This window comes from Xiphophorus hellerii, chromosome 6 (genome assembly GCF_003331165.1).
Source record: "Xiphophorus hellerii strain 12219 chromosome 6, Xiphophorus_hellerii-4.1, whole genome shotgun sequence".
Lineage (NCBI taxonomy): Eukaryota > Metazoa > Chordata > Actinopteri > Cyprinodontiformes > Poeciliidae > Xiphophorus > Xiphophorus hellerii.
This window is the reverse complement of record NC_045677.1, coordinates 15,574,394-15,598,865: the sequence shown is the minus strand read 5'-3', so window position 1 is coordinate 15,598,865 and position 24,472 is coordinate 15,574,394. Positions and strand designations below refer to the sequence as shown.

The window sequence follows — 24,472 nt, the reverse complement described above, 5'->3', positions numbered from 1 at the left end:
TCAGCCCTGCAGCCTGCAAACTAACCTCATATGATTTGTCACAGCAGCATCATTCTGCAGGCTCCTGCAGCTCAGGCAGCTATTTTAATTTGATGACCCTCTTCCAGCGGGGTGTGTTTTTACAGACAACACCATATCTTTGGATGGTGATTCTGTGCTGGTTTATGCACAGAGACAGGCTCATCGTTTCACTGGATAAAAGGTCTTTTAATGTGCAATGCCATTCATGCCTGTATTAATTGGGATGATAATGCAGTAACAGCTCCAGCCTGATGTCAGATCCAATTTTCCTCTACAAATCAGCCTTCTCATGCTACCCTGGCTTGCAAGAGGAGAGAATGTGTCTGATTTCTTTTATGCTGATAAACACTTTACAATGTTTGACGTGACTTCACACATTTATTGCTCGCAAACAACTTGAAGCCTGTCAAAAGATTTTAATTATCCATTTGCAAAATAATACCAGGCTGTCAGTCTTTGTGATAGCTGTTTTTTCTAAACAAAGATGCAACAGAAAACTCTGACAGATTTTAGATATTTGCCTTGTTTCCTTACTCCTGGCCTGACTCCCCCATCGTCTGCTCAAACTGCAGTTCATCTGCCAGCTTCAGGTCTAATTTTGACCTTTGGGTTAACAAGGCGATGCCAACCTTCTGCTAGATAAAAACCCCAGCTTGGGAACAACTGCTCACAGACCAATTGGACAACGCTAGGGATTTCTTTTTCTTTGCATTTTGCTTTACTTTCTAAGTTTAAGGCAGGGAACAGATGTTAGAACTAAAGCGATGTCTTCAAAATAGCCGATTATGCTAAAATGATGAAAATCTCAGCAGCTTGATCTTCTTACGTTTTTTTCTTTGAAAATTGCAAATGTGGTTAGAAGTTAGAAGTTGACCTCAAAATTCCTGGAGCTTTTATAAATTCTAGCCAAAATCTTGGTTGTTTTTACTGTGATAAACCAACAGATAAAGAGAAAAAAACAATGGTTATGTGTGTTAATTAAGCCAATCTGTATATTTGATTTCCGCGGCAGAAGATTTTGTAAAGGACTTAATAGATCCTTGCTTATTTATCTAACTCTGATGCATTTGACAGGTGAAGATGACAGCCTCGCTCATAAGAAGAAAGTAACAGTTGAAGACATCTTCGGTGCGGACCTTCGAATCCATGACCCAGATGCTAAATGGCTCAGTGGTGCGTTTACAGTTCAGCTTTGACATTTAAAAACTGACTTCTTTGTCAAAACACAACCCATATTCAGACAGTTTGACATTTTCCTTTTCGACTCACAATGTACCAGTGGTATTAAAATCTGACATATTTTTTCCAGAGGTGCAGCTTCCTGAACATCCATGTGGCGTGAACCAGCACTGAAAAGAGCGCACGAGTAGTGAGATTGTTGTTAGTGCAAATTTAAAACTCAAGCAGGTTATTTTAATCCTTTGAGCAGAGATCAAAATCAGATAAACTCATTTGCACCCAGATAAATTTAAAGTAGTTCAGGCAAGTGAACCTTGCACTAACTGTGTGTCTACAATGAAATATTTTTTTCAAACTGTGTCTGTAGGATGTGAACCACAGAACTAATTCATTTAAAAAGGTGTAACAGTTTAGCTTTGTGAGTGAAAACGAAAAACTGAACTTTCTTTGTTTTCAGCCTCATTAATTTAAGAACAAGCGTGGTTGAGTATTTAGTCTGTCTCTAATACTGTTTCTTAGTCACATATCTGTGACTATTGGCTTTCAGACAGCAAATAAATTCTGACAAAATGCAGACTAATTTCAGCTGCAAGTTTAAGGAATTAAAAATAAGTCATCATAACGTGCAAAAGATGCTTAGTACTTTAGTTTTCCTATTGTTTTTCTGAAGTAACAGCAGAGATTAAAACTGTCTATGTAGCTCATTCATGTTGGATCAGAAAATTTAGCGTCCCCTCGTGTTCACTAGGAAGATTGATCCACATTATTTTAAACCACAACATGGTGCTTCTTCTTTCTTACATTTTCTGCAGTCAGCATCAAACAGTGTTGTTTTAATAAAGAAGATTAAGATTATCCTTGCTTAATTTCATTTAGAAACCACAAACTTATTTCAGTTTAGCAAGATGAAATACTGACAAAATGCATTTAACACTCCTTCAGTTATTGCTTCTGGTAAACTAATATCTATGTTTAAGTTCCATTAAATTCAGCCCATGTCCCAAAAGTAGAAAATGGGATTCAGCCTTTCTCATGCACTCTAAAGACTTTCTGCCACTTTTCCACCGCAGCCAATTCTCTAAAGACAAAAGACTGCAAGCCTCTTCAAACACACTGGAAAAAAAACAAGTATGTGAGTTTTTGTTGCTTGTAAAGAATAGCAGTTAATTTTTAAGATGATGAAACAATTGACTGAGTTTTCTTCCATGATTTCTATTACATTTTGATATATTGATCCTTCCTCCTTGGGTGAAGGTCACAGAAGAAATGGATTGCAATCAAATAAGGAAAAGAAAATTTTTTATGCTCTCACTAAAGGAACACCTAAAGGTTCACAAAGTAAAAGGCTAATCATTATTGAGCCCTGAATCTGTCTTTATTTGACAGCACAAACGTCTTTGTCTTTTTATTTGAATACCTCTAAACACAATAAGACCCCTTAACATTTCTCCAATTTAAATAAATGTCACATAAACAACTCTAATCCTCTACTGGTTTAGAGCAGACAAAGCCAAGACTAATTGTAGAATCAACACACACAGCAGACTGAAAACAAGCCTTGAGCAGCAAGTGTGTTTGTGGATGGGGGAAGAGTGGGAGCAACAGCATTTAATGAGACAAGCTATAGCATTGTAGTTAAAAGCACTGCAGGAAATCAAGCCACAAAGTAGATTCACTAAACAATGATATTTGCTTACAAGTCGAGTTAATTTATCGGTATGTTCGTATGAATTGGTTAGTAATCTTGCACTGTCTTTTTTCATGGTGATAATTTCCTTCTTTGTTTTATTCTTATTGGACAGTTCAGTTTGGCAGCTAAAATTCTCCAAACTTTTGCATCAGTTTTTAGTCCAGACTGCAGCAGCTTTACCAGTCCAACCTCTGAAATTAATCAAAGCTGAGTGTAAAGTTTCCAGCTGTTAACTAGATGTATGAACTTAAAAACATTTTTAATCAAACATTTGAAAGGGGACAATAATAATTTAGGAAAGCTTCTATTGGTGAATGGCTTTCCTATGTCACCAGGTCAAGTTCCTGTGGAGTTGCTAACAACTCCAACAGGAAACAGCTTTAACTCATTTGTGATTAGTTTATGTTTTCTATTTAACATTGAGTTCTGTTCAAATTTGAGGATTATAACAAGTAAAGATGATAACCTAAGCAGAATACATGCATACTTTAATTAGTGCAGTAAGGCACAGTGCTCTGACAGAAAACAAATGAAAAGTCTTTTGTTATACTTTGCTTTTGTCTTGTTTTGCTCATGTCATGAAAACTAAGGTAAATGGTGTAGTTGGTCTGGTTGCCTTGCAGTGTCACTAGCAGATTTTGCTCCACGGGGGTGTGTGGGCGTGTGTGTGTGTGTGTGTGTGTGTTTGGTGGGGAACGTTGCACCTGCTGCACATTTGCATTTATTGAATTAAGGCCACATCAGACTGCTTCTTGTTGACATATATTGTATATTAAGATAATTTTTTATACTTTCTATAACTGTGAAGAAGGAATGTTTACATTGTATGACAATTATGTAATTTTTATCATCATTTTCCAGTATTTCAAACAGTATGTCGTTCAGAACCTACTAGAGATTTAGTTTGTAAATTGATGAAGTCGTTATACAACAACATTTGAAAATAGCTATGTTGTTGTTCAATAATGCCTGAATAAGACTGACTAAAAAAATCAAGTCACTGTGGAGTTTTGATATTTAAATTATTCAGTTTTGATCTGGTCCATCCTACTTTAATTGTAGCTGAATGAGAAACATTATTTTCTAAATGGCAGACTTTAGTGATAGATGGAATTCCTCACCCTTGTTTTGGTGTCACTTTCTAAAGTTTTGTGGTGTAGCATAGAATTGTGTGCTTAAATTCTACATTAATTAGAACTTTTTATTTTATATTTTTCCTTTTTTACACATTTTTAATATCTTTATTGAGAGAAAAAGCAGGCTCAAAGTCAAGTTGCTTGTTTGTGTTCACATGCTTGGCAAATAAAGATGATTTTGAAGGTGATTTAAATGCCCTGCATGTGTTCAGGTTTAAAACAACACTATATCTGAAACACAGACTGCCACACATCAATCCGGTTCTATAAGGATTCTTTGAAGAAACAGAGATGAGAGCTCTCATTTCCCTGTGAGATTAATTAAGTATTGTTTTAACTGAATTGAACTGAACTGACCCCCACATGGGGCCTTTTTTTTAAACATCTTGAATGCTCCGATGAGTTAGCACTAGCAGAAAAACACAAAAACAAGATACTTAACATGATTGTAAAGAATTACTTTGTCTAATTGGTTTTTGAAAACAGACATTTTCTTTGCACTAGCAGTGCACAAAGCAATACAAAACATCTAGTGGATAAAAAGCTATTGTCAAAGAGCAACTTACAAATTATTTGTTAATTTATACAAATCTGTAATGCAAAAACAAAGACAAATTCAACACTTGTCCTGGTTTTGTACTGAATTAATCCTACTACTCTATTGTGAATTTCTAATGTGCTTCTTTTATTTAAGTCTCATGAATGTTTATTTTTGCTTTATTTTCATAAACTAAAGGCAAACATTTCAAATATGTTATTTGTTGTCATTACTTTGTTGAAGCCCTTATAGCTTAACTTATAATACCTTCTGCTTAAAATCAACTTGCATGTGTACGTCTGATTGCAGTTGAGAGATGGCATGTAATGAACAGAACCATCTGTCCCCGTTTTCTGCTGAGCAGATTATCCTGTGATTACTTACATTACCTCCTTATTAACATATAATTACTTACATTCTCACGTGTCTGCGCCCTTCATTTGCAACTGTGATGAAAGCGCCTTCAGCACCTGACGAAACTCCTGCAATCAATTGTGTGACATTGCACTTGTCATTTAAGTTAATGCAATCAGCATTCATTTGTTGCTAATGACCTTCTGATAAGAAATCCGACGGGACAGCCTCTCAGTCGGGCGGCTCTCATCAATATTTTGTGGACTTCATTCACAGCGGTGCGTAATTGATCCCTGTTGCTCTTTGATCACTTTCCGCCTCTGAAGTCTCTTACTCACCTCTGAGTTTCTCACACACTCCTGGCTCAAAACACAATGATTCAACCTTCACATTGATCTTTAAAACAAAGAGGTGCTGGCGTGTCTTTCTGGCGTTCATGTTTTTGAGATATGATGGAATGTATAAAAAAGAATGGGGCCTGCAGTGGTTTCAAGTCCCATCTATTTTATTAAAATATGGGGGGGGAAAAAAAACTTCTTCCAGATAAAGTACAAAGAATATGGAAACTGCAAACATTTCACTACTAATTAGTATTTGTTTTTGCCTTTCGTGCAAGGTAATATAGCTTGTTGGAATAATTCAAAAAACAGACGTAGCTTTGTGGTTGCTGTTTTAAAAACATCAAAGGCATTAGAGATTTGGAGCATGGTTGGCTCTGACTTTTTTTTTTGTTGCAGAATTTGTGTTGGAAAATTAATGCCTCACCCAGCACACTTCATACTCTACATTATCATTCAATGTGTAGGTCATGATTCAGTGTTAAGATCCCACTGTTCTGTTTTCTTTCTGTACAAAGAAAGCTCGCCATAGAAAAAAAGTGGCAGCTGTGCAAATGAAAATGCTTATCAATTTAACAGCCAAATGATTAAGATATGAATTAAACTAATATTTTGTTTCAGTTTTAATTTCTGCTACAATCCCAGTGCTTGAAATACTGCCCTATCTGTGGTTTATCTACAAAGATAAAAGCTTTTCAGTCAAGCATGGTTGGATATCATAAATATCTACCTTCATTTTCTGCCATCCATTATATAGAACATTGGATAGAATATTACATAGGGCATGCTCTAGCTGGTATAGTTTTAAAGCCTTTAAGTAAAGTATACAAGCGACCACTAATTTGAGAATGAACACAGTTTGTAGAGTATGAGCCACTCACACACACACTTGATAAATAATGAGGGTATCTTTTCTCAGGCAGGCATTTTAATTAAGAGACGCAATTAATGCTAGTTTGTAATCTTTAATGTCTAACAGGAACACACTTCAGAGTAATGAGTCTCTGTTTTAGGTATAAAAGGATCAACTCTGCTGAGACATATCCCAGAAATTTCCCAGTGAAATTAAGATGTTGTGGGAGAAGAAAAGGAGTGTAAACAGTGTGTTTTAACTGGCTGAGAGGCAGTAATTAATCAGAAAACCTAACTAGCTCCAGAGCATGTTAGATGTCCAGCATCAGTGACCATAGTGATGGACCCAATTAAGTGAGCCAACATAGTTACTGACCCAAAGTTATCTTAATAAAACACTGATTGGGGATGCCAGTGATTTGAACATTCATCAATGGAAAAAAAAAGCTTCTACCCTATTTGCCAGTAACACAACATATTACAGAGTACATAACTAACAATATGAACTGTAGCAGTTTTTAGGTAAAACCTGACATAAAGAAAAAGGAGCAAAATTACACTAAGCTTCATAAAAACTTGTTAAAAGGAATTTTCCGACTGAGTTCAATGCCTCGCCCAAAAGGGATTTTACATAATTAAGGCTCATATTGTACCATGTCTGCATTGCTAAGTGTTCTGTTTATTTCCATATAGTTTGGGAGCCACTGTTAATGGGACTGAAAAATGTCACTTCACCTCTGCTTTACTCATACAGTGTTGACTGAGCCATGTACTCTCTCTCTCTGGTTATATTTACTGGATTTTTATTACTGTAATTATGTTTATTTATTGTTCAGCAATCAAAAGGATTTATTCTATCGGTAAAGAGGTAATTAAATTACAAATGAGTCCTTCAGTGTGACCTTGTGATGATAAAGAATGATATGTAATTTTTCTTTTAAGCCTTCAGCCTTAATAAAATACTGTGATTATCTATGTAACCCAACAACTTTTCTAAATAAAGGATTGAATTAACCTTTAATCCTAATAAACAGCAAAGACTTGTTTACCATAGTTTTTGCTGGTTCTGGCCCAAACAAAGTGAAATAAACTGCTTTAGAAATTACTAGTGGAGTCATGCGATGTAAGTCTCAAACTGTAATGTCTGATTTCTAAATTGACAGAGAAAGACCTGCTGTATCGATCAAGGGATGGGAATGTTCTCCGACTTAATATTGAAACGCAGAAAGAGGATACTATTGTGCCAAGTCAACTATTTGTGAGTATGCCTGACTGATACTAGTGGAATATGTTGCAAGAACTTGTCTTCTTTAAAAATATATATAAAAAGCAAAAGTATGGAAAAGAAAGAAAGTCCAGGGTTTTTAGGTGTAAGTTAAGGCATAGCTGCAGTACAGCTTTTGTGAACTTGAAGTTAGACCATTTAAACTAGATATTGACAGAGGTTGTAGATGGTTTTTACCAAGGCTTCAAATTGTTATCATGGCATTCACATGATAACAAAAGAAATGTTGCCACATATCAGTGTGTGACAAGACTAGAAATTATGTTTCCAACTCTGGGGCGTTAAAAAGTAACAAATGTAACCGGGTCAGTTCGTATGATATCAGTCATACTACACACTGAAAACAGCGACTTGATGTTTTATAATGACCGAGCTATCAGAACTAGAGAGGAAAGATAAATACATATACTGAGAGATGAAGCATTAAGTGCTAAATTACACAAGAAGACAGGAGTTCATGTTCTTCATCTCTGTCAAGTTACAGCTTAGTGCTGATTCCTCCTTAAGCTCATACTACTCCACTCTGCAAAAGTGCACCTTTTGACTTATTTTTTTGTCTTTTTACAACCACAAAGTTCAATGCATTTCATTAGGGACTTTTTGTAACAGATCAATAAAATGTAACGGACAAGTGTGATATAAAAGGAAAGTGATTTTTCATGGTTTTCCAACATTTTATCAATAGGATCTGAAAGGTTTTACAGAGACCATCTGTCATTAATTTAATTTCAGTAAAACGCCACTTATCCTGTGAATGCCCAACGTTTACTAAGAACATTAGTAATCAAACAGCATCATGAAGACTGAGAGACAGAGCAGGCAGCTCATGGAGGACATTGTGGAGAAGTTTGAAGTATAGTTAGGTTATAAAGCAGTACCCCCTGGTGAACATCTCAACAAACACTGTCCAGCCCATCTTGAGAAAATAAAAAGCATGACCTAACTTCAAACCTACCAATACAAATTTGTCCATCTAAACTTATGTCCACAGCATGAGCAGGAAAGCATTATGGCCCATGGTTACTGTGGAGTAGGTGGATAGGTTCACAGATTAGGAAGAGGATCTTGTGCATTGTACAAATTTATGTTAGCGTTTAAAGAAGAAATCTAATGTTGAAAGCAAGCCAAAAAATTATGTTTGCTTTGTTTTAGCTTTAAGTACATTTAAACATTTGGAAGAAGGGGCTCTGAGCAAATAAGACATGAACTCAACGTTTTTTCCACACTGAAATGCTATATGTAGCATTATATTCGCCATTTAGATAAAATTATGGTGGCAGCACCACCATAATTTCCTCCAGCATGGACAAGGAAGCTGGCGAAGGATGAAAAAACAAAAAATGAAGCTAAAAGAAAAATTGCTCATGGCTGGAAAGGGCGTAAGACTATGGTGGAAGTTCACAACAACCCAAAATATACAATCAGAGCAATTTAATATTTTGTATCAATCCATTGTGACTGAGTTTGAGTTATTTTGGAGAAGACTTTCAGTCAGTAGATGTTCAGAGATGGTAGAGATATGACCTCAAAGACTTGTTGCTATGATTGCAGAATAAAGACTTCATAAAGTAGGTGGTCCCATGCAACTCACACATTTGCTTGACTTTTCTGGATAGGTCTGTATCATAAAATCTCAATGGAACACATTAAAGTTTGTGGCTGTAATGGGACAAAGGCTGAAATATTTCAGGGGTAGGAATAGTTTTGCAGTTTATATTCTCTCAACATTCAGGTTTCCCTTCCTGTTCCAGACATTCAATCTATTGAAGTTCGGCCATCAAATATCTGGGCACGTAGTCCTCATGTTTTAAATGAGCTCCACAGCCAGTCAGCCTCAGTTCAAGAACTGTCTGTGAAATCTATGAAGTGCACTCATGCAGACAAGCCGGCTCTGACAGTTCCTGATAAAAAAAGGATAATCTGTTTTCTGAAATTTGTAATAAATGATATACATCAACAAAGTTCTTCAAATCAGTGAAAATTACACACAAGAAAAATCCATTGTTTTATTATGACAACAGTTCTGAAAGTAACATTAATCAAGCCTCACTACATTAGTTGTATTACTAATGTTTTATTTAAAAAAAATCTTTTTCAGGAGAGGTCAAAAGCTGCCAGATATCAGTTGTCTCCAGACATGAAGCACGTGCTGTTTGCCTTTGATGTAAAACCGGTAAATAAATATCCATGACAATAAATATCACTGATGCATCCTGTGATATTCAGATTGTGAGGTTTTGCCTGTCTAACTGATTCGGTTTGTTTCAACAGATCTACCAATACTCCTATTTGGCCAAGTACATCATTTACAGCCTCGTGACACAGTAAGAGTCTCCTCTGTTGTCTCTCCTCCTTCTTTCCCTCACAGGTCTCTGCCCTCAATCTGACCTTCTGTCGTCAGTTCACTGACGTCAGCCACATTTACCTGCTCCCATTGTTACCTTAAGGGACCTGCTTTCAGCTCAGTTCAGTATGGTGGACTGCATTGTTTATAGGCTGTTTTTAACCCTACACCCATCTGTGTCTGACTAAGCAGTGCTTGTGTTTAGAAGCAATGTTGTGGATGACTGACTAGAGGAAGGGAACAAAGACAATTGATGTGCACTGTTGATGTGATTAAGTGTATATATAAGTGCAGATTTCACAAACTGTTCTCTTCACAGGGAGTCTTGGCCTTTAAATCCCCCTGAGGTGAATGAAGCTGTCCTGCAGTATGCTGGATGGGGACCCCAAGGCCAGCAGCTGGTAAGCACCCAAACCTGCTGATTGGTGGCCCTGAGACGTAGACACGGCAGAATATTAAATAGTAGATATTTGTGATGTGTCTCAGTTGAATTGACAAATGCTGTGGCAATAATTAACACTTTGTTGTTGTACAGCGAAAATATTATGAGCGATAAAAGTTGAAACTCTGTCTGCTCTGACCTCCATCAACGTCAGGCAGTTTTATTTTTACGCCACTCATGAGCTGGTCGGAGCCACAGAGGCAGATGGCATCTCTGTGGCGCAACCAGTGGCTGACTCAAGCAGAGGGAACGGGACTTTTTGGTTGTACTGCCAAATTTGGCCAAGTATTTAGCAGTACAACCTTATGCAGATTACTGCTTAGGTATTCACATTTCACTTTTCAACCACAAACTACAATGTGTTTTAAAAAAGGTTATATTTGATGAATCAATTAAAGTGTGCATGATGGTGAAGAGAAGAAACAATAAACAATATTTTCTTTTGTACCAAATGCTGCCTCTAACGGGTTTCTCACAGGATTGTCCCATTCTTGGCTTCATCCAACTTCCCATCTATTCTTATATATATACTGTATATCTCGCTGTTCCTGCTGAAGGAAAGTATTCCCACTGAATGATGTTTCCACCTCTATGTCACTATGGTGGATAGTTGTTATTTTCAACAGAATCTGCTTTATGTGTCACAAATTTAAAACATGTGAATATTTACTCCCAGGGTTAATTATTATACTGATATTTTGTTTTTGTTATATACATGGTGGCCACAGCCATTTGTTGCCCTTTGGTGTAGTTTGATTTGAGGTTCCTTTCATTTTCTAGTTAATCTCCAATAAGGCAACATATGCCAAAACATCTTTAAAGCTCACAGTGTCTCAATAACTTCAATCAACATTATATGAGTTAGAGGGCAAAAAAAAAAAAAAGTGATTTCCATGTTTCTGAATAATTAACTATATATAACCCTATATATACAGTAACTCTAATATAGTCTAAGAGTCCTAAACCACGAATGAACCCTTAGCAGCAAATTCCTTTTAAATTAACATTTGAAAAATGCTTTGAAAATGTTGTACAACCAAAATGTGGAGCCATAGAAATAGTAAATTGCCTGCTTTTGGCTATGTACCACAAATAAATTACACACTAAATTGTAGCTGAGGGGCTCTAATATAAAATGCCTGCCTGCCATTTAGAGCAGCTTTGGATTTAATGTTGGTACAGTAGGAAGCTGAACTGAAGCTTCTTATTAGTGGGCGGCTTGGTTCCTGATCTTAAAAAAAAAAAAAAAAATTGCATTAGATGGGAAAAGGTGTCATTGTGAATTGCCCTTAACTGAATGAATTCGGTGGAGAAAAAAATACAACAGATTTTAAAATATACAATTCAGTTATTGTACATTCAGCAGCAGCAGCAAACAAGTGGCTCTAAAACATTCAAACACTGAATGAATGAAAAGAGCTTTCAGGGTATTTAATGGTCAGCTACATATTATTAGCCAAATCTGCCATTTCTTCTCTTATGAAAATTAAAACAACTATCGGTTCAAACTGCTATATTTGTAAAAACACTCACCCTGTTTGAATTTAGGGTTTTAGCTGGGACATAAGATTATCCATCTGGTATTCGTGTGGGTGTTCGGAAGGACTGCCAGGAGAAAGACTCCTCTCTATAAACAGAACATACAGCAGCATTTTAGGTTTGCAGAACTGAATCTAAATGTATCACTAGACTACGTCACTTTGATCAGTTAGGACCAAAGAGATACTTTGCCATAATGTACGTGTATGGGAAAAACAAAAAAGTGAATCTGCACAAACGCTTAATATTTGTTATGCAGCCATTGTCTTATCTGGCTCTCTTAGATTCAACAATTAACTCATACCAAAATATTCTTGAGTCAAATTTAAAGGATGTCATTCTGACAGCTGAAGAACTTGGACATGCAACAGGATTTTTACAATACAGCAGCTGAAATAAAGAAACTCTTTGTAAGAATGGACCAGCCAGGTTACAGTCATACTGTCGCATGATCATACTGCCACTTAACAAGCACATCGATTACATTTTAAACATTTAGCCTCACAAAGACAGGGAAGTGCAGGAGAGCCCAAAAGAGCAGAACATCCCACCCAACACAGCAGCACCATCAGTTTTTGTCAGAATCTGTGTTTTTCTGTGTTTATTTAGAGTTTTCTGTGTCTCTGTGTTGTCCTGTTCTCCCCTTGATCATTCCCAGGTGTGTCTCGTTTCTGTGATTACCCTCTGTGTATTTAATGCCACCTGTGTGTCTGCGTCCTCGTCGGGTCCTTGTCTTGTCTGTGCGTGCTGTCTCTCCGTGGTTCCTGCCTCCGTATAGCTAGTGCTACCTGTGTTGAGCCCTGGGCTCCGCTCTGCAGTGCTGCCTGGTTTTGGACTTTGTGTTGGCTTTTTTGTCATTAAATCATTATTATTCATCTAACCTGGTTCCATCGCGTCTGCCTCACCACTCATCCACACCGCACCTCATGACAGTTTTGGCATTGTGAAGTCATTCATGCAGCGAGCATCAATTTCCTATCAGATAAAACATATGCCTGAAAATATTAATGACCCAAAGCTATGCTGTGATGAAATGGTTCAAGATTAATAAGCAACAATATGAGAAGGCATATTGAAACAGTTAGTCTTAATGTGGCAAGCTACTGAATCGTCTTTTAGTTTTTGACATACAGCTTTTCAGTTTTGCATTCATATGGTTTTAATGACAGAGTGGAATATACAGTATGTTTCAGACACTTGAGCTTTAATTAAAAGAGTACCCAGAGAGAACCCATGTATGCACGGGGAGAATATGTAAACTTCATGCAGAAAGGTCCCTGACAATTCAAACCTCGTTAATCCTCGGCAACAGTGCTACAAACGTGCCAGCATGCTGCCCTTTCATGTTCTATCAAATGAACGCAGTAAATACTCTGCTGTTATGAAGACCAAAACACATTTATGTCTTTAATTCTGTCTATCTAAATGCAGACCAGTTCACAGGCTTTGCATTTCATAGTTTTATCTACTGAGAATGAGCAAAATGTTTAATGCAAAATAGTTTTTTTTTAATACACTTAAATGTTTATATTGTATTTTGAGTATTTGTTTGACTTAATATTGCAGATTACTTATCTGCATATTTAGTAGTTTATTATTTATTACTTTGCTATTGTCAGGAAATTGTCTAATCCTTTTAGGCCACAAACTGCCTCTCTGGGACCAAATCTTTCTTTTGTGTTTTGTGTCTCTGTGCTGTTTTAAAGCTTTACATAACCCATTTGAGAACATCTTTGCAAAAAAGCCACAAGACAAACTCCGATTATCTTTTGTTATTTATAACAAGGCCTCTGTGGTCCACTTCGAGTTTATTCCTATACTCAGTACATCATGTTCAGCTCTACATTGCTCTACAGTTTGAAAAAGACTTGCTATTTTATCTTACTTCATATGCATTTAGACCAAAAAAACAATCAGAGAAAACAACCAGCATCAGAAAAATTGCATGTTGTCGTTTCTTTAAAAATATTTCCCCCCCCCTAATAAGATTCAAAAATAGCAATAAATTCAAGCATCTACAATCTTTTTTATTATTCTTCACTCCTGTATCCCTTTTTCTGCTGTCTTTAAATTTGTTTTTAACTTTACCACACTCCTGTGTTTCCTCAGCTCCACTTTAAAGCATTCTCTTCTATCATAATTGCTCTTATTGGATAACGGCTTAGATTACAGATGCATTTCTCTGAGAAAACATTAACATTTTGAGTGTGTGATGGGACTCTGTCTGCTGGGAAAGACAGTAGATTCATTTACATACGGTAATGGTACACCTGATTGTTTCTTTCAGAGAGCTGCAGCTCTGCTCTTGATTTAATGAGCCTCTGAGGCTGTGCAGGAAAACAGAGATGAGCTCTTGTTTTTTGTCTCCATCTGACCCGGAGATGTCAGACATGTTTGCTTTTTTCCTCCCATCACAGTTTGTGAATGTAATGATTTCCCATTAAGTTTATCAGAACTGGAGCAATTCATCATCAAGTGTTACATCAGTATATAAAAGCGAGGTGTGTGTCTGTGTGCAGCAGTGCCTGGTGAAGCATCAAATGTACAGGGAGATGGATCCTGCAATGTTCTCCTCATTAAATGTCTAGCTTTTATTCTACCATGACACTGTAATGAGAAAAGTTAGGTCAACACACACCTACAAAAGAGGTCATCCTGACACAGCAGCCTGGCTTCTGCTAAATAAAATTGAAAGGAGTCTTATGAGAATTGAGCATTTCACACCTGAATTTCAGGTACATAACCATCAGTCATAAATTTGAGCTTCACGGCTATATCTGTTCTGTTACTACTTTAATCTCTGTGCCTTTAAGAATTGAGTCTTTTCAAATCTTTAATTCATCTTTATTTACCTCTTGTTCTTATAAAGCTTAAAAGTCTTTGAAAAAGTGAATGCAGACTAAGGGAATAACATCTTTTTCTAAATTAGTGAAACTTCAGATTTTGGTAGCTTCTTAACCGCAGAGAGCTTCTTGTTCTCGCTCAGTCATTTGGTTTTAGTTCAGCGAATGTAAGTTGATATTTTGAGCTTTGAGAATACTTTTGTAACTTTAGATCATGAATCTTGACCTGGAGCTGTTTTCCAACACAAGCAACCCAGCAGTTTTTCTCTTTTTACCAGGTTCTGTATTGATTAGAGATGTACTGATGAGAATGTTGATGACTTCCAACTCTGATTTTTTTTTTTTTTCAAAGTTTCGACCTAGATTTTGGCCTATCACAGTTTCTCTGTGAGATCCACAATGTAAAACCCTTCCTGCTTCAACCAGGAGAAGCAACATCATATGCAGTAGTACAAACATTGTGAAACGAGCTTTTGCTAGAGCTGACATGTTAAACATCTTGTTAACATTTAGCATGGTTAACATTAAAAAAACAACAGCCTCTGTGTGTATGTTCATGATGTTTAACTCAGATTTCCAAAATCTGAGTGCTCCAATATGTTAAACAGAGAAACCTTGCTGTACACCGGTTAGCCTTCCTGTTATCAATTGATAGTTTTGCTCCCCCTGGCTGTCTCCAACAGCCTTAATGAAATGCAAATTTGTCTTGACGTGTCATAGAAAATGCAGTTTCCTGTTTAATGGCTTCCTACATCTTTGTGCTTCCTCTGACTTCAAATTCAAAAGTACCTAAAGATTCTGATAATAACTAACTTTTGGTGTTCTTTCCTCCAGTATCATATACACTCAGCAGTGAAAATTAGCTGATTTTGGTCAACACTCAACTTCTCTATATTTCTCTAATTTCCCAAGATTTGGTCTATTTTTTCCCCTTCAGGCTATAATCCCATATTAACCCAGTCTGGTTTTGTTTTAATTTGTTGTCTTGTTACTGCTAATGTATTAGTAGCTTCCCATAAAATGTACACTTTCTGTGCAAATTAATCACACAACCATCTTTAATAAGCTGGCAATACCATAGAAAATATTAAAGTAGATTGCCTGAGGAATAAGGTGCCCATCTTCCAACAACGTGTCCTAATTTTAAGCAGCCTCACAGTCTGTTTTGTCTGTAGAAATAATCCGTTTACATAAAATCTCTTTAACATTTTGGTAAATTTCCTGCAGTGAAGAGCATATAGGAAGTATAGAGGAAGGCTGCATTTTTGTTAATATTACGATTAACTCCATATTGTGATGTTGAGTCAGTCAATGGCTCATAAATCTTTCAGGTCTTTTACATCACTGTAATTTAAGACAGTTTACTTGACATAGAAACTAATTATTTTTTTTCTTCTAGATCTTCATTTTTGAAAGCAACATCTACTACAGGGCAACATTGGAGACTCGATCAATCCGACTGGTATCAACCGGTAAAGACGGGGTCATCTTTAATGGTCTGACTGACTGGCTGTATGAAGGTAAGGTATCAGTCTGTCAACAGTTTGGAGATTTTTATGATATAAAAATATGCAATTTGTTATGTAGCATCTTGGACGCAAGTTTGTAATTTTTTTTAAATATTCACTGTTGCCTTGACACTTGTAAAGATGTCACTTTTCAAAATGGGAATGGCAAGAAAACATGACATCACAGACATCACTACTTGCACAAAGTTGTACACATACAGTAAGAACAATGATTAAAATGTTTTCATTAAAAGTTAATTATTTGTCAGGAGTAAAGGCAGTTTCAGAGTTGTTTTACGATACCAAAATTTGTCAGATTTTACGGGCAAATAAAATCTGATGAAGTTATACTCATGTTTGTCATGACATTAAACGGTCAAAGAAAAGACATTTCCCTTCAAACACAGGTATAAATGTATAACTTATGAAAGGTGAGTTAACCAAGAAAAATGTTTTACATCTGGACCGAACGTGTTGCACGTCTTACCATCATTTAACTTCCTCCTGCGTGCAGCAGGACTAACTATGCTGCTTGAGGTGCATTCAAGTGCAATAGGAAATACTCACTGCTCACGTCAAATACTTAGTACTAATAAAAAAAACTATTTTACATAACAAATAATGACTGATTTGGTGGAATTCAAAGCTTAACTTAAAGTAATATAATTTACCTGTTACACTAACATAATACTTTTAAATGCAGCATTTGTTTTTACTCCCAGTTTGGTTAAATTCAGGTTTTTAAAGCCACGTTATGAGTTATTACAGACAGTACCTTGCTGAAGTATTCATTCTGCTTGAACACTTTATTATTTTCAGAAAATATCAATGAAAATTAAATGTATGTTCATGGGATTTATTTAATTTTCAATTCAAAACTTTATTAATAAATGCGGCTCCATAATTACAGAAAATAATAATTATAAGATTTCTATACGGAACTATTAATTAATTAAAGAGAACCCAAATTAAAGGCATAAAATAGATGAAATCTAAAAGAATACATATATATTTTGAATAAACACCAAAAGCTTATTCTTTAACGTGAAGTAAAAAGAAAGTAATCACTTCTTATTATGTTTTACACATAATAAGAATCTGTATTTTGCATTTTTTTAAAGTGCTCCTGTCACACATACCCCTAAATAGCATTCAGTGCTTTTAGAAGAGCAGTAGCAGAATTACCTATGTGTTGATTCATTCGAGTATTAATTTAACTTTATATAGAAACACCCCAAGTCGTGTAACAAGTTTATTCAGCTTATTGAGTTTTTTAAAATTCCTTCCAGAGTATTTGTGAAATCTTTGCTCTTGTTCCTGTTCCATAATTTATATGTGAGCCAGTCTGCTGTCAAAATATTTCCATCCATTTCAGCTCAACAAAGTGGGCAAACTATGAGAAGATTGAAAAATGTAGAATTTGGAGCTGCTTCCATATAAACCCTACTCCCTGCATGCTCAGCAACCACCTCTTTCTTCATCTGCCATGAGTGCTGAATGATTATGATCTGGGGTTCTTCCAGTGGAAACAGAAACCTGTTTGTCCATAATCTGTACCCTTGTTGACATGTGTTATATTTACCCAACAACATTTGAAACAAATTTTTAATTGAGTCTTTGGATTCGTGCCTCTACCCACAGCAGCAGCCTCTCCCTGAGGTGAACGGTGTGTTATGTGTGCATGGTTTGATCTGAAGCTGCACAGCTGGCTACATTTCAGTGCGCCTCCTTCCCTTTACCTCCCATCACTTGTCTTTGTGTTCAAGCACTTTTAATTAATTCATGTGCACAGTGCTGCAATCTCATTCAACAGATGTTAAAAAGCCAGCAAACTTGTAATTTAATGTGAGACATTTTCTGATTACAGCATATGTGGGACAGACGTTCTAATTACAAACCCCTTTGATGGCACTTTCTTTACAAATGCACTGAGAATAGTAATTTCATTTAATTCATTTCTAATAAAGTTCATGCGCCTTTTGTTCCGAGTTCTCAATCCAGAATTATTAACTTGTAGTTGATTTCGAAGCAATTTGGGATGATGGCTGTAACGATAATGTGATTGTAAATTGCAGTTATTTTTAAGAAAACTTTTTTACAGTGCATGAACTTGGGGGAAGACTAAATTAGATTTTTCTTTCATTAGATTATGTCTGTTTCAGACAACACAACATGACAGATGTAATCTATATTCTGAGCTAGGGAAAGATTTGGCTTCTTGCATTTTCCTGCTGCTTTTTATCACAAGGATTTTAACTGGAAAACAGCTAATTTACTTTAATTTTTACACTTTTATTTTTTTTCTGTATACCTTTACTTAGGTCAGTCAATACCTGGAAAAAGCTCTTACAGATTTAGGATGAAGCTACCTTGAATAAAGACATGGAAGGCTTATTGACAACCAAGAAGGTCTTAATAAATACCATAACATAGAATGTAACAAATATAAGAAATATTTCAGTCATACAAAAAGTACTAAACTGGGAGATAACCTTCAAACATATATGCCCAAAATACATGCTTTTATTACTTACTACATAATTAGTAGTAAGTACTGATTATGTACTTAATAATCAGTAAGCACATAAACTCAGTTACAGTTTCATTACTTCTCTTTTGATAAAAATACTGGTTAAAAAAAACTTAGTATTATTATGGATGTCCCGATCAATTCCTTTGTCCCGGATAATAATTTGAGTCACCTGAGATTGGGTATTTTCTCAGTGCCAAGTGCAGTTCAGTGTAATGTTTGACACCTTAAAAACACAATATAGGCCACCTATTTCACCCTCTAAATGCAGCGTTCACTTTCCATTTATTTTAAGTTACTGCGATTTTATACCAGAGTTTCAGCTTTTCCAACACAGCATTGCCTAAGTTGGAAATGGTACTTTTAATGTTCTCACAATGACTTGTCTTGTTGTTCGTTTCAGTTGAATTCCAGGTTATTGTTTGAGAGCAAAACACAGAAAATGTTCTTCTGCTTCACAAACTTTGAACATCATAAAACATAATAACTAGTGTTTCAGCTACTCTTTTTGCAGCTCTCCTCTGCAGAAATAGCTGGCAGAAAATATCTAAGCCCATAGAACAGAGCCACTCACATCATAAAAACAGGCAGAGATCTGCAGCAGCCAATATATTCTCTCTTTCATTGTAAACATCAGAGCTAAGTGTAAACACACTTTGTTTGAGGAAACCCACATGGGAAAATGCTTTGCTATGACCAATCACACTCACAAACCTACAAAAAGCCCCACTATGAATGAGGTTGACATGCAATCCCTATCAGTCTTCATTAACTTATATCCAGAGTTGAGTTTAAGCTGGGACTCTGATATGGATCATTTTTAAAAGCTTTGCTTTGCACATCCCTCCTCCTAATCCATTCTCCCAAAGGCACTTTTCTATGTACTGGGAAAAGCCAAAAAAGGTGAAAAGCAGTTTTGAAGTTACAGAATATCATGCTGATATTTAAAGAGAAAATGCAATTTACATGCTTGGAATTGCTCTTTGATGTGTCGTGTCGACTACATTTTTCTGTTTAAACGCCTGCCTTCAAGCAAAGAATTTACATGTGATCTCTTGGGAACAGTGCTCAGCCAACTATAATCTGTAAACCTTTGATGTTATTAGTGTTAGTAATTAGTCCTCAGTTGTCAAAACAGAAATCATATAAACTAAACATGACTTACACTCATGACTGACAGATGAAGACAACTAAATTCAGAGAATGGAAACTGAAAAGGCGTTTGTGATGCCTCTGAGATTGAAGAGAAGGTTGTGTTATTAGGATGTGGTGTGTCTGCATATCCACTCATATCCTTTAAAAATCTGAATACTGCAGCTGCTAATTACAAAAAAAAAGAATTTGAAAAGCTGTTTTCTTCTCTGCTGTCTGAAGCTGTCATGTAAAGGAGGAAGATGCACAGCAAACAGCGAGCATATTACAGGGTGTGTTAGGGCTCAAAACATACAGTTTTATTCAACGACCGCCAAAGAATAATGACTAACATTAATCACATTATTCATGCACTGTTTTGTGCTCAGATGGTGTAGAAAGAGCTTATTTCGGCCACTAACCTTGAAATTCCTTCTGCACTCCAACATTCTCCACTCAACCTTAGAGTTAGAAATCTATTAAACGTACTCGGTGTTCAATGTTTTCCTGAGTCCACTCTGACCTCACATTTGGAGCAGTGTCAGAAATAATTATAGACTGATGACAAACATGACCACACTGCTCACCAAAGCTGATCCAATCATTGTTTACTGAGAGAAGGTTGTTGTTTGGAGCACCACATGTAAGTGCAGTAGTCTGTTCTGCAGTCAAAGTACTTTTAAAAGAGTTCTTCTGCCCCCTGCTGGAGGAACTGCTGCACATCGGGGGAATAATATAGTATTTTGTAAAGGGATTTAGTTAATTTAATATTATTTATGCTTTATCTGAAAACTGATCCAATAATCATAAAATAGCAAAACAGTTTAAAACTGTAATTTGCTTATTGGAACTGGCTTTATAGAGAAAAAACGTTTTGTTTCTATAGCATTTTTGTTGAAAGTTTATACGCAATTTAAAGAATGGTTGAAACTTAGATTTATCATACATAATTTCTAGTACCATGTATATGTTTCAAAACAATGTAGGTACTGTTTCCTACTGGCATTTAAATTAAACCAATTATTGGTTTTATTTCAAAAGTTTTTTCAAAGGACTTTCTCACATGGTGTAAATGCCTTTTTCAACTGCTGAGCTGCAATGTCAATGCAATTAATATCACCAAGTTTTGTGTAGTTCTTGCTTGTTTCAGCATTTATTCTTATGAGATGGTTACATCTCCTGATGTCTAAATTTAAGAAACATGCTTTAAAATCTATGTATAAAGCTTTGTCAATTTATCAGAACTTAATAATTCTCCAAGAATTTGTTTTGTTTTAGATAAGGATGTCACTTTTGATAAATACATTTTTCCTAAATAAGAGTATCACATGTAGATGTTTGCCTTTTCTCAACTCTTCCAAAACTTTTGCCGTATCCTAGAAAAAAAACCCAAACTTGTACATTTCTTGACACTCTCTATTCTTGTTTTAACAGAGGAGATCCTGCAGACTCACATTGCCCACTGGTGGTCTCCAGACGGACTCCGTTTGGCCTATCTGACCATCAACGATACCCTGGTGCCAAAAATGGAAGTTCCATATTTCACTGGCACGCCAGTATCCTGGCAGCCAGGACTATCATTACCCAAAGGTCAGACTGGAGCTCAAACCATCACGACTGTTATACAGTTCAGCAAACTCAGGGTGGATTTAATTGATTTGCTTTGAATAAATGCATGAGATGAAAGGGAAGTCAAAGAGGGCAACTTGTAGCTGTAGTGAGGATCCTCCAGAGATGTAAACCTGCAGCATGACTTTCACAAATAACAAACAAACATGCTGTCTCAGACTAGAGACTGATGCAAGTGGAAGGTGAAAGGGGCTTTCACAGTGTGATATGTGATAAAAGGTGTTATTTTGAATCCCTGTGGTTCAGGAAGTGAAAGTCCTACCTTTTTTTTTTTTTTTAGAAAAATGTTTGATGTCTGACACCTCATGAAACTCTCTCTGTTGAATACTCAGGTTGAAGGGAAAATTGGGATCAGCTGGAGGGAAAAAAATTCAGTTTTTGTGATTTAAAATAAAAAATATTAAGAACAAAACGAAAATCATATCTTAAAGAAGTATTTTTTTTGTTGCTAAAAGAGATGGAATTTCTCTGTTCAATCTTATAGTACGAAGTTTCAAGGTCATGTGAGCTTGAAACTTTATCCCGTACACTGCTAACGTGAGAAATGTCTGTCGCAGGTCTTTCCACGAGTGTCACTTTCACCTCATTGTTTATAAACTTTTACACATTTTCCTCATTACTCCAGCCATTTTCTCTCCTTAATTTGACTGTTTCTCTCATCATTCTGTCCATAATATTAAAACATAAATATATTACTTAAAACAGACATTATGACGTTTAAACACATCAGTCTCAGATTACAAACTAAGGCTAAAATTCAGAATCTGGTTTTCTTCTCAGGCTGGAGAAGAGAATCCTGTAGTGCACCTGTCTGTGGTGAGCCTCCATGGTCCTCTGCACACAGTGGTGATGAAGAAACCCGACGACCCTCGGATAGGGTAACACCTCTGTGTTTGTGACACAACAAGTGACTATCATCGAAGTAGTTTGTTAGAAGGGACGGAGGCTGCCAAAGGTATGATATATTCTTTTCCAGGAGGGAATATTATATCACCATGGTGAAGTGGGCCACCAACACCAAGTTGGCTGTTAACTGGTTGAACCGAGCCCAGAACAACTCCATCCTCACGTTGTGTGAGACCACCACCTGGAGTCTGCATCAAGGTGACACAAACTGCGACACATTTCTGCTGCCACTTATGTTCCGTTATCATATTTCGCTGCTTGTACTGGCAATTTATTTCTTCTCCATGTCTTCTTCTCTTTTGGTGCTGTAGTTTATTTTAAATAAAAACCTCACACAGTATTCTGTTTAGAAACAGTCATTCACTTGAGTTTTTTTATTCAGTAATTTGGCAAAAATATATCCTCTTCTTAAACCCTGACACAAAATTAAAAGTAAAGTGTGGCAATGTTTGAAATGTTTAACAGACAAGACAATGTCTTGGAAACCTAAACATCAAATCCTTACTGCAAATAATGTAAAGATTACACATCTTTTAACATCAAATGTTCAAATTTTGAAATATTTCCTTCTATATATATACTTCTTTTGACACATTTAGCAATTTCTATAAATATCCTGTTTATAGACTATTTTTCACAACAGAGTGAAGGTAACAGATGTAATATTAATATACACTTATTTTTCTTATCATTAAGTTGGATGCTGTTTTTTTTTCAGTAATATCAACATCCCATAGAAGAATGTTTTTCTTTTATTTTAAAACCCAGAAATACAAGTCAATTGGAAGTTCTTTAAAGATGGGAATAATATCCTAGCAGATATTTATCAAAAATTATAAGTTGTCTTTTCGATTTGTTTTGTTTTTTTCAACATTTGTGTTTCATTTGTGACTTTACTAGTTTTATTTTGCTTTAGTGAGGGCATTAATTGCCCTTATGATTGTAAGGATTGCAAACCCCTGGACTAAGAAAAGCAACATTATTTCTAAGCTTTTCTTGAATCACAATTCAGCTTCTTATTCAAATTATCACTCCATGTAAAGAGGTGAATGACTAACATATTTTTATTTTCACTCTTAGTTTTTCCAAGCAGGGTTGGATGGGTTTTTGTGGTGTAGTTTTATGTTCTGTCATCGTTATTCTTTCCAGAAACATGAAGATGAGAGTAACAGCTGGCTGCATCGACAGGTATGTGAAAGACAAAACCCCCTCCTGCTTTGTGCCAAAGCTAGTTGGTTAGAAAATGCTCCCTCTGTTTATCTGAAGAACTACATTGATATTAAATTCAGAGCAAATGTTTTTCTCAAATTACTTCTCTCATCTACGCAGAATGAACCTCCACTGTTTTCTAAAGATGGACACAAGTTTTTCTTCACCAGGGCAATCCCTCAGGGAGGGAGAGGGAAATTCTTCCACATCTCTGTGTCCACCTCTTTGGTAAAAGTGCAGGCATGACTCTCATTTATTGAAATACGTGAGGTTCAAGAAAAAACATTTTCAGTGTGTTATCTTTTAGCCTAACAGCAGCACAGACATCCTTCATTCTCTAACATCTGGAAATTGGGACGTCACAAGCATCTTGGCCTACAGTCATGAAAAGAACCTCATGTAAGCAATACCTCTCCACATGTAAGAGTGCTCCTTCTTCAAACTCACAGTTACTTGACATATTGATGATTTTCAGATATTTTCTGAGCACAGAAGACGACCCAAAGCGACGGCACTTGTACAGGTAGTATTCTCATAAAATTCGTCTGGCTGCTTTTTGGAGTTTCTGGAGAGCTTTGGAGGACCGTATTGACACCGTGTTATCCCACAGCTCTGACACGATTGCTCCTTTCAACCGCTGCTGCCTGTCCTGCGAATTCAAGTGTGGTTATGTGGACGTTTCATTCAGCCATAACATGGAGTACTTCTTGCTCAGCTGCAAAGGTGGGAGACATCTACATTCAACCTTCACCCTACAGTATTTCTGGTAGAGAAAATTCACAGGATTAAATCTGTATTCAGTGGAAAGCTCAATAGATTTTATTTTTATTAGTGTCAGACTGACAGTTAAAATCTAACTGGTTGGAAAAATATAACGTTAAGCCAGCTTCTTACTGACTGAAAATTAGTAAATTATCTAATTCTGCGACAACTCTTACATTAGCGTAGCTGATGACATTTACTACGTGGGTGTTTCTTAATAGACAGGACGATAAGTG

General features: G+C 36.1%; 1 protein-coding gene across 1 annotated transcript in view; it reads left to right on the top strand.

Annotated features, from left to right (window-relative positions):
- Positions 1 to 24,472, top strand: part of LOC116722246 (dipeptidyl aminopeptidase-like protein 6) — a 76,424-nt gene that overhangs the window by 45,425 nt on the left and 6,527 nt on the right. The window contains 16 exon segments of the mRNA XM_032566452.1: positions 1,096 to 1,194; positions 7,272 to 7,366; positions 9,492 to 9,566; positions 9,665 to 9,717; positions 10,057 to 10,138; positions 15,961 to 16,081; positions 21,165 to 21,283; positions 21,285 to 21,320; positions 22,140 to 22,237; positions 22,336 to 22,447; positions 22,449 to 22,463; positions 23,415 to 23,453; positions 23,595 to 23,702; positions 23,782 to 23,873; positions 23,950 to 23,997; positions 24,085 to 24,197. Coding sequence (XP_032422343.1) covers positions 1,096 to 1,194; positions 7,272 to 7,366; positions 9,492 to 9,566; positions 9,665 to 9,717; positions 10,057 to 10,138; positions 15,961 to 16,081; positions 21,165 to 21,283; positions 21,285 to 21,320; positions 22,140 to 22,237; positions 22,336 to 22,447; positions 22,449 to 22,463; positions 23,415 to 23,453; positions 23,595 to 23,702; positions 23,782 to 23,873; positions 23,950 to 23,997; positions 24,085 to 24,197 — 1,305 coding nt within the window.